Source organism: Nelumbo lutea, chromosome 1 (assembly GCF_056320005.1).
Source record: "Nelumbo lutea isolate HS-2025 chromosome 1, American lotus-T2T, whole genome shotgun sequence".
Taxonomy (NCBI): Eukaryota; Viridiplantae; Streptophyta; class Magnoliopsida; order Proteales; family Nelumbonaceae; genus Nelumbo; species Nelumbo lutea.
The window spans coordinates 5486880-5498181 of record NC_142684.1 but is presented as its reverse complement, the minus strand read 5'-3'; the positions used below and the strand labels follow the sequence as shown (position 1 = coordinate 5498181).

General features: G+C 43.3%; 1 protein-coding gene across 1 annotated transcript; it reads left to right on the top strand.

Annotated features, from left to right (window-relative positions):
* Positions 1–8224: 8224 nt before the first annotated feature.
* On the top strand, positions 8225–10723 carry LOC148873306 (putative receptor protein kinase ZmPK1). Its single transcript, XM_088966265.1, has one exon. It carries the CDS (start codon positions 8254–8256, stop codon positions 10684–10686), a length of 2433 nt encoding a protein of 810 aa, XP_088822391.1. The 5' UTR covers positions 8225–8253; the 3' UTR covers positions 10687–10723.
* Positions 10724–11302: the final 579 nt, after the last annotated feature.

The following is an 11302-nucleotide window of genomic DNA, read 5'->3' as shown; positions in this document are numbered from 1 at the left end:
CTTAGTAGTTCATGTCCCAAGGTCACATCCACTAGGCGGTCAATTTGGGGCAGGGGAAGTAGTCTTTTGGGCAAGCTCGGTTCAAGTCGGTGTAGTCGACGCACATGCGCCTCTTGCCATTTGCTTTTTTCACCAGCACCGGGTTGGCTACCCAGCTCGGGTAATGAATTTCCCTTATGAAGTCCGCTGTGAGGAGCTTTTCGACTTCTTCGTCGACCGCCCTCCAGCGCTCCGGGGCTAAATTGTGTTTCTTCTGTCTAATGGGTCTGACTACAGGGTCAGTGTTGAGTTTATGAGTTATAAGGCCAGAGTCAATGCCGGGCATATCCGCCGCAGACCATGCAAAAATATCTAAATTTTGAAGAAACTTACAAGCTCAGTCCGTAGAGGCTCTTTGACGGAAGCACCAATTTGTAGTGTTCGCGCCGAATCTGTAGCCGAGGTCAGGACCGCGACTGTTTCCTCAGTGGGCGAAGCTTGTTCCTTGCCCTACTCCGTAGGCCGCTCCAATTTGAGGTCGTCGACTGCCTTCATTTTTCCCTTTAGGGCAGCAACATATCATTTGCGGGACTCAAGCTGGTCGCCCCGCGCTACCCCCACACTGAAGTCCATGGGGAACTTCATTGCCAGATAGTAGGTGGAGACCACTGCCCGTAGAATATGCGTAATTGGTTGCCCTATTATGGCATTGTATGGGGAGGGGGTCGCGACCACTAGGAAATCGTGGTTGAGTCTTACCGCGCAAGGCCATGTGCCGACTTCCACAGATATTGTTATCTTCCCCAAGGGCCTGACTTCCTCTCTGCTGAAGCCCACTAGAGGAGTGTGCATGGGCTTTAACTCGCTTCTCTACAACTGTAGTTGGTTGAACGCCAACTTGAAGAGGATGTCCGCCGAACTGCTTGAGTCCACAAGCACACGTCGGACTTCGAAGTCGTTGATCCTTAGTTTTATGACGAGCGTGCCATCATGGGGGTAGTGAACACCTCGCACGTCGTCTTTTGTGAAAAAGATCGGTTCTTCCATCTTCGGCCTCTTTGGAGGGTTCTGTTCCTCTCGGGCCGCCTCGCTAGCCGACGTCCATGTTGCTGCCAAAGTGCAACCTGCTACCACCAAACCGCCCACTATCACATGGATGGTTCCCCGAACTGGCCTCTCTTCTGGGGGGAGGTCGCTGCAAGGCTTCGGTCGATTTGCTGCTGGACTCGGGGGCGTTTTTTCCGTGCTCCCCTTGCTGACTTGCTTTATTATTATTGTCATTATGTACAAAATTTCTCAAGTATCCGCAACGGATGAGTCCTTCTATCTCGCCCCGGAGATTATTACATTGCTCGGTACTATGACCGTGATCTTTATGAAAACTACAGATCGACATCAAGATCTCGGTCCGCCTTGTGTTCAACGACGTGTAATCCGTCTGAACTGCTAAGGGAGCTCGGGACGGCTGGCTTGGCATCGCCTCTTGGGCCTGGCTTCTTAGGCCGCCCGAGTTGGAGGGTTCGCTTACTCTTTTTCTTTTCTCGACCCCGCCTTCGGTTCTTTGGTTGATTTCTTCCTCTGTTCTCATGAACTTGTCCGCGAGCTTGAGGAAATCGGCCATGGTTGCTGGCTGGCTGGCCACCATGTGCCATTTGAATTCTTTGTGTGTTACCCCTCTTTTGGCTGCTGCGAGCTGTACCGCGGGGTCTAACCGTGGTATCTGCAAGCATGCTTCATTGAACCGCTTGATGTAGCTCCCGATGGATTCTCCTTCCCTCTGGATTACCCCGAAGATACTTTCCTCGGTTTGGGGGCATTGCTTGCTGGTAACAAAGTGTGCGGTGAAGGTCTACACGAACTGGGCCCAGCTTCTTATTGACCCGAGAGCTAGGTTCCGGTATCAGGTGCGGGCTACCCCCCTGAAGGTGGTGGTGAAGGCCACGCACATGCATGACTCACTGGCCCTAGCGAGGTGCATTTGTGACTGGATTGCGTCGACATGGATGTTGGGGTCAAAGGACCCATCATACTTGTCCAGAGACGGAAGTTTGAAGTCTTTGGGCAAGGGGACTACCAGAAGTTCTGAGGAAAGGGGTGAAGGAGTTGAGAGAATTGGGGCAGTTTTTACCTCGCCCGAGCTCGTCTCTTCCTTGCCTTTGAGCTCAGGTAGGACACAGGTAGCAGTTCGGCGACTTTGCCGGCGCCTTCTTTGAGCGGGCCTGGTGCCAACACTGCTGGCCTCCGTGTCGCCGAACTCGATGGGCCCGAAATTTTGGTCTGCTGCTAGGGCGCTGAACCGGTTCTCCATGAGTGGGAACTCGGGCTTGGAGTGCCAAGGTGACTTCGTGGGCGAGGTTCCTGACCCACCTGCGAGCTTCGAGGTGGGGGTATTTTTTCTCTGCTTTCGGCCTGGGTATGAGGCCTAGCTATTAGGGGGTTCTGGGGTTGGGAAGCTTCTCCCCGGTGAGGTCGTCCACCTTGAGGGGAGGCCTTAACCGGCTTCGAAACCGGGTACTAGGGGGAAGCAGTGACTGGTTTAGGGGTAGCTGAGGGAACTGCTGCTGGTAATGGTGTTGGGAGAGGTGGTGTAGTACCTGGTGTTGCTGGAGTTGGTGTTGCTGAAATTGTTGCATTTGGGTTTGCATTGCCTGCTTGCATTGCCCGCATGCATTGCATTAGGTCATCCAGATGGTTCTGGCGGGTCGCTAGGGGACAGCTGTTGGTTCAGCGAAGTTTGTTTCAACAGGGAGTGGAAGAGGGGTGTTCAACGAAGGAAGGTTTAGAGGCGCCACTACTTGTGGCACATTCAAACTGGGGGTTCCATCCACTGACAGAGGGATGGTGAACTGCCCAATGCACACCACAGGAGCTTGGAGTTGCTCTCCAGTGGTGGCCGCTTCTGTTCCACGTCCGGCATTGTTGGAGGAAGCCATGGGTGTTGGGATTTTTTTTTTAGAAGAGTAGGTAAGAGATATTTAGAGGGAGGCTTTCAGAAGCTTTCCCACAGATGACGCCAATTGATGGAGCGCGATCCGGCCGGTCTTAGCTGTCAATGATTCTATCTTTGATTGGAGCAGTGGGGTGCCTGAAATGGAGAAGGTGAGGGAACTCCGGGGGAACCCATGGGATAACTCCAAAGCTCAAGTTAGTGTTCTTTTAGAGGCAGAATAAAGACCAGATAGCGCAATAGTTCACATACCTCGTTGTTGGGGGTAGGGGGCTTTTTAGAACCGCCACTGTTCCTCGTCGGAGCCGTCCCTATAACTGGAAACGGCGGTGTCAGGTGGCGGTGGCAGGTGGCTGTTTGAAGTGCGGCCGTCAAGTGTCGGATCCCAAGTCGGTCAAGTGCACCGCCCCTGGGTGCGAACTTCCTTGGTGTCAGGCACGGTACGGTTTGGCGTCCTGGAGATGAAGTCTTGGAGTGATGAGTGAGGTGAAGTCTTCAGTTCGGAGGTTTGTTCTGTTCTACCAGTGTAGGCCAACTCGATGAGGTGAGTCTCGAATTGCTATAGGCAGGCCAGTTCGGCGAGGTGTGTCCCAAACCGCTACAAGGTAGGCCAGTTTGGCGAGGTGTGTCCCAAACTGCTATAAGGCAGGCCAATTCGGCAAGGTGTGTCCCGAACTGCTACAAGGCAGGCCAGTTTGGCGAGGTGTGTCCCGAACTGTCACAAGGCAGGCCAGTTCGGCGAGGTGTGTCCCAAACTGCTACAAGGCATGCCAGCTCGGGTTACCGTCCCTTGAGTGGCTCGGGGCCTAAGGGAGAGTTCGGGCTCCTAGTGGGGGTTCGGACTACTGGTAGGGAATTTTGATCCGCTGCTGGTTCCTCCCCTTGGTGCTTGCGCTTTTAGGCGTGCTTTTGTGCCGCTCTGTCGCCTTTGCTACGTATTGCGTAACTATGAAATCGGGCCAAATCTTCCTTCATCAATAGACATATTTGTTTTTTAAATATTGAGTTAGATATAACGGTTAAAAATATGATAGAGGAGGTCTTAGGTTGTATTTGACATTTTTTACTTTAATAATTTATCTCCTTTGTATAGTTAAAAATTCTGTATTTATTGAGGTATTTTTACAGCAAAAAAGAGATAAATCCTTAAAATAAGGAATATCAATTGAAGTCCATTTTAAAAAGAGAACGAAAAGTCCTATTCTTTAGCATTGGAGGTTTAATTCATTTTTTTACCCATCGTTGACCCAACCGATCAGACTAATCAACTAACTAATTAATCACCCCAGCATAGGTCCGCCATACCCCAGTCTTGGTAGTAATAGAAAACCATTGATTTTGGGTCTTGATAGTAATAGAAAACCATTGATTTGGTCAGAAACCTAAACCTGAACAATTAAATTAGTAAACCATTCAAGTCATTTATGGGTCACAGTCGCAGTTTAAATAGATAGCAATTATAATTTACAAAGTAATAATAATAATAATAATAATAATAATAATAATAATAATAATAATAATAATAATTGTTTAATAAGACATACCCCATTATTTTTATATATTTAAAAAAACTACAAAAAAGAATTGCATTAGATACATCCCTACCCGTGTACCAATTCAGCCTCTAATTAAAAAAAAAAAAAAAAAGAACTATAAAAAAGAGTCGCATTAGTTTTAAGGGTTGAACTTAAAAGTATCTAAATGTCATTCATTGCTAAGGCTGCAACTTGCGGGGGCCCAAGATCAATTCAGCCTCTAATTTTATACAACCTAGGCTTGAATTTTCAGTCTTAGGTCTCGACCCAAAAGTTTGGGTTTTGCAATTTTTTGGGTTAGTTACAGGCCTAGTCCTTAGGTAGTTCTAATCTAACATTTTTTTTTGTTCAGAATCTGTCTTGACCTTATGATTATATATATATATATATATATATATGCATATTTTTTTAATATGCATATATTAAAATTTTAGTATGAGTTATCAAATTTTAGTATGAGTTAAGCTCGGTTGAATAGTTTGGGCTTAGGCTTTAGACCTAATTCCTAGGATTGTACCCCTATTCATTGCTAATAGCATGATTAGAAATCGGACTGAATTGGGCAGTTAGACCAATTGACTAGGGAACCGGTCATCGCTCTTGGACCCAAAAACCATCGAACCTAAGTTTAGACCAGACAGTCAGACCTTTTGACTTAGGAACAGTTGGTCAAAGCAATTCTGTTTCCGGATCTGGTTTTCAAGACCATGACTAATAGTCCAACCCATCCAACCCTAAATAAAGAAAACATGTCAAACTTCGAGTCGGGTTTTAAAACATTGTTCGGAACAACTAATCTGCCCAATCTTGTTCTGGGCACAATATCAAAAGCTAAATCAATCCAATTACAGCTGGGGCAATGGGTTGGTTCAGTTTTGCTTATTCCGGGTCAACCCGACCCATTGACTGGTATATGATTGGCCAAGCATCCTCCGGACCAGGTAGAGGATTCAATCATTCGAATATATCCAAGCCAGCAGGTGTTGCACCAACAAACTTTGCACAGGTGCGAGAAATGCTGGGTAAGGCCAAGAAAAATAAGTTAAACGAGTCGAACTGTAGAAGTGAAGCTGTCAGTGGATTCCAAAAATCCGATACCCTATTGAACTCCGAATCCAATTATTTTGGATTTAGAATTAATTCAAGTATATAGTATCAGATTCGATGCGCATTTAAAATTTTATATTTATTATATATATAAAAATTAAAAATTTATCTTTTTAAAATAATAATTTTATATTATTATTATTATTGATACATTTAAAATTTTATATTTATTATATATATAAAAATTAAAAATTTATCTTTTTAAAATAATTATTTTAAATAAAAAATGCAGATTAAACCCAAGTATGATCCAAAGTTTTATAACCGGATCCAAATCTCATCCAATTAAAGAAGTCCTGGAGTGCCCAAAAAGAAAATGGAAAAAGAAAGACGGAAATGTGGGAAGTCAATACCCATGTGTTTTTGGTAAAAGTCAAAGTCCGTTCAACTTCATTGTTTGGGGCTTTGCTGATTGTCAACAATTCAACATCAACATCTCTCACTTGAGTTAAGGTATGGGTTTAAAGTAAGGTTCAAAGTATCAATATGTATCGATCTGTATTGGCCGATACATATCATTTCAGGACCTTTTTGATACGCCCCTATAGTGGGTGTATCGGGGTCTGACCGGTTCAGGGGGTGGAGGAGCCCTAAACTAACCCCCTGAAACAGTTGCAAAAAAAAAAAAAAAAAAAGGCACAAAATGTAGTATTGATTCACCCAATATGCCCCTACGAGCGTATCAGGCATATCGATATTTTGAACCTTTGGTCAAAGTACATTTAGTAGGTGTCAACTCAGAATTGATGTCAATTCATGGGCGGGTATAAGTGCATAAAGTGGGGGTTTTTAACCTTTGGAATGTTTATAACTCTGCAATGAAAATAAAAAATCTGCATTGAGCATGTTCATACTTCTCCTTTTAAACCATGAAGAAGTAGATTGCGTCTTTTTGAAACAGTCCATCTTTCTTCCTCAAACAATAAATAAAATTGATCCAAACAAGAGTAGTTTCTTGCAATTTAGTAGAGACAAGAATGACATTTTTATTTTATTTTTTTATTAAATCTGTTCAAACATATATTAAGGTTAAAATTATTCATTTAAGCCCTTTGATTCACGGGAATAGAGATCTGAAACCGGAATCCACAAATAAGCTATTCTAATTCTAATTATTTAATCGGAATGGGAATGGACTAGATTGCTTGCAAACTATGGGTGTTTTAATATAGTTCGAATTTCCTGCACCTGTTTTTGTGTGTGCAAGGGTGCACTCCCAATCAAATTGGGACACGTTAGAATTTGGATAGTACTCCAACTCAAATATGCGAGCCATTTAAACGGCCAGTTTGCCTCTATTAGTTTTTTTAATAATACTTAGAAAATAAAAGAAAGGGTGAAAACTTTCCGCAACCGCATGACTATTCCATGACAAACTTTAATATTGCCTGTAAAACCCTAATTCCTTTTTCTTCGTTTAGCAGAGAATGAAGGAAAAATCAGAACTCCAAATAGAGAGACTCTACATATCTCATGAAACATGGGATGAAGAAAATAGAAAAGTTTATTGTCAATGGGCACAATTCTATCATTCCATGAATGCCGATCTCCACAGATGAAGACATTGCTATGGAAAACTATCAAGGGATTAGTGAAGCATATGAAATCTTGACTAATGAGTATTGAAAAACGATAACAAAGAAAACTGTTGCAAACCAAACCAGCTCTAACCTGGTGCCGGTGCATTAATAAACGATTGCAGACCAAGTCATTTGCAAGAAATTGTTTCAAGTGCCCATCGTTTCTTATTCACTTGAGTACTCTGCTTTTTTCAAAACACTTGCAACCCATTATAAACTGGATTCGGTAATGGCTCCCTTTTTAAGTCAAATTTATAAAATGTCAACTTTATTTTCTAGTGATGGTATTGAGAAAAAGAATCATGAACAGAAAGACAATGGAGACTTCACAAATTAAGAAGCATGTTACAGAGTAATTATCGTCTACTAATTTTTCTTATCAACTTATCTCAACTTGAAGATTTATGAATCTTTACCTCAATCAATTGGATAGAGTATACACTATAAAGTCATCAAAACAACAAGATTTGCCAGTTTGTTGCTTCAGTTCTCATTTGCAGAATAAGAAACACTGAACATTGACTTAGAGAAAGCAAGTTTACCATGGAGGAGCTATGCTAGCACTTCAGTATAAACAATTCAACACCAGAATTTGTTCCCCTGCAATCGTTCGTTAATGGCATTTGCTCCATGGAAGGGTTGGGCCTGAACAGTTTTCTCTATATTTTTTACCGTCTGTCAAGCTGGGCGGTCAAAGTATTTATTTTTATTCTTTCTTTTAAATTTTTAATTTGAAAAAAAAAATTGAGATATTAAAAAAATGTAAATGATCCCATTAAATGACATGGGATACCATGCGAAATATGACGTGTTTCAATGTAATTGAGAGTGCACACATACATAACCAAGTGCAGGAATCCGGACTCGTTTTGATAAAACGTAAATTGTACGATAGGATACTAGATCCAGATGGAAGTCAGTCAAAATCCGGCCAGCCATGTACTCCCACACGCGGCGACAAGAAACAATTAAGAACGGTCAGCCTCTCTGATTCAGATTTCTATATATAGAATGACAAAAGGACTCACAAGCAACAGGACTGACCAAGAGATTAACGTTCCCCTTCTTTCCTTCGTTTTCCTTTGGTCTCTCTGCAAATTCAAGCATGACAAACGTTAATCCTCCTCAAATCATTATTCTTTCTCTTGGCTTCATTGCCATCTTCTCCTTCCACTCTTCTCTTGCCTCTTCAACTCCCTGGGATTACCTCTCCAAAGGCTCTTCTATGTCAGTCGAAAATTATGCTTCCGACGTTCTTACCTCCCCTGACAAAACCTTCACTTGTGGGTTTTACCAGGTGGGCACAAACGCCTTCAGTTTCTCCATTTGGTTCACCAATTCTGCAGACAAGGCCGTCGTTTGGATGGCTAATCGAGACCGACCCGTCAATGGACGCCACTCGAGAGTTCTGCTGCGTAGAGACGGCACCCTGGTCCTCACTGATGCCGATGGCTCAATCGTCTGGTCCGCCAACACCACATTCGTTGGGGACAAAGCCCAGCTCCTGAACACCGGCAATCTTGTGCTGAAGGACAGTTCCGGTAACATAACCTGGCAAAGCTTTGATTCTCCTACTGATACGCTTCTCCCTTTACAACCTCTCACCAAGAAAACGAGGCTGATATCTTCCAAGGGTAATGGTGCATATTCCTCGGGCTATTATAATTTCTATTTCGATAACGACAACATCTTGAAGTTGATGTATGATGGACCGGAGATTTCCAGTTTGTACTGGCCAAATCCGGAGCTGAGTATTTATGGAAACAGTAGAACCAACTACAACAGCACCAGATTTGCAGTGCTCGATGAAGCAGGCAAGTTTTTAGGGAGCGACACTATGGAATTTTCTGCTACTGATTTGGGTTCTGGGATTAAAAGGAGATTAACAATGGATTACGATGGCAACCTTAGGCTTTACAGCTTAAACGAGTCGAACGGATCCTGGAAAATATCATGGGAAGCCATGCAGCAACAGTGCAACGTGAGTAGGCTGTGTGGAAGAAATGGCATCTGTGTCTACACGCCAATGCCCAGGTGCTCATGCCCACCTGGTTACGAGAAGACGAACCCAAACGACTGGAGCGAAGGTTGCAAGCCGAAGTTCAATCAGACCTGCCACCACCCTGAAGAGGTGAAATTCGTGGAGCTTCCGCACACAGATTTCTATGGGTTTGATATTAGAACTGAAACCGAATTCATACCCATAGAATCTTGCAGGAATCTCTGCATGCAGATGTGCTCTTGTGTGGCCTTCACTTACAGGATATCAGGAGAACAATACTGCTTCTTGAAAAGTGCACTCTATAATGGATACACCTCTCCGGCCTTTCCGGCTACCATATATTTGAAGCTGCCTAAAAACTTAGAAACATCACCAACATCAGATCCCTCCTATTCAGTTTGTGGATCTGGAGAAACCGAAATTTCGGTGGGTTCCTCTGGTATCTTTCATTCAGAAAGCAAGGCAAAATGGGTTTATCTCTATTCATTTGCTTTGTCAATTGGTGCCATAGAAGCCTTCGTTTTTGCTTCTGGTTGGTACTGTCTTTTCAGGAGAGACAGAGAGCCAACGTCAACCGAGGACGGATACCGTGTGATGTTCAGTCAGTTTAGGAGATTTACTTATTCTGAGCTGAAAAAGGCAACCAAGAAGTTCAGAGAAGAGCTGGGTAGGGGTGGCTCCGGTGCTGTTTACAAGGGAGGCCTAGAGGACAATAGAGTGGTGGCGGTGAAGAAACTAGGGGACGTAATTCAGGTGGAAGAAGAGTTTCGGGCTGAAGTGAGCACATTCGGAAGAATTAACCACATAAACCTAGTCAGAATGTGGGGATTTTGTTCAGAAAGGAATCACAGACTCTTGGTCTATGAGTACGTGGAGAATGGGTCACTGGACAAGCATTTGTTCTCCAATGCCAACAGTAACCAGCTGCTGAATTGGAAGGAAAGATTTGGAATTGCTCTGGGTACAGCCAAGGGTTTGGCTTACCTTCACCATGAGTGTCTCGAGTGGGTCATCCACTGTGATGTGAAGCCAGAGAACATACTCTTGGACAGCAATCTCGTACCCAAGATTGCAGATTTTGGATTGGCAAAGTTATCTCCTGAGAGTGGTCGAACTGGTCCAGAGCTTTCTAGGATTCGAGGAACGAAGGGGTATATGGCTCCTGATTGGGCTTTAAACCTCCCAATCACTGCAAAGGTTGATGTTTATAGTTATGGGGTTGTGCTTCTGGAGATTGTACAGGGAATTCGGCTTTCCAATTGGGTAGTGGTAGATGGGGAAGAGATTTCAGAGCTCACAAGATTTCTGAGGATGGTGAAGAAGAAGATGGAGGATGAGGAAGAAGAATGGATTGAGAATATTGTTGATCCCAGATTGAATGGGCAGTTCAACAAGAAGCAAGCAGTCGTTATGATCAAGATAGGCATTTCCTGTGTGGAGGAGGATAGAAGCAAGAGACTAACCATGGATATGGTAGTAGAATCTCTACTAGAATGTGCAGATGACCCAGAATTCAACACAGCAAATGTACCCTAGCAAACATGCCGTGCATATGTTTGCAAAGAATACAAATATATAGACCAGACGTTGGAGAGTGTAATAATTTAAAATATATAGGATTAGTGATCGTAAAAACTATAAAGACAAAGAAAATAAGGTCCATTTTCTTTGGTAAGATGTAGGGAGGAAGAGCAAGAAGCTAGGTTAGAAAGTATCGAAATTTCTGTTTCTCCACACTCAATTGTTTCTTGGCTTGGATGTTGATGATGATGATGTGATCGCCCCTTTAAAAGATAAGGACTTCCTAGAGCAGATGGATCAGAAGAAAACAAGATTTAAAATATCACAACGCATTATCGTTTATCGCTATATTGGCATTTGAACCCTAGGCTATTGGGAGAAAAGTCATATTCATTAATACCCTTTCTAGAGATGACCTTGTTTAAAACTTGAAACTGCTTTAAACCATGAGTAGAATCGCCCCTTTGAATCGCCATCCTTAAAATTAAAAAGGGGAAACGAAGTGGCCACTATGCATGTGGTATATGGCAATGGCATGATTCATCAGTCTAGAAGAATATAAGACCCACAGAGGTTTTATTTCTGACTCTGAAATTGGCCACTTTAGGAGTATTATTATTTTTAGGGTCCA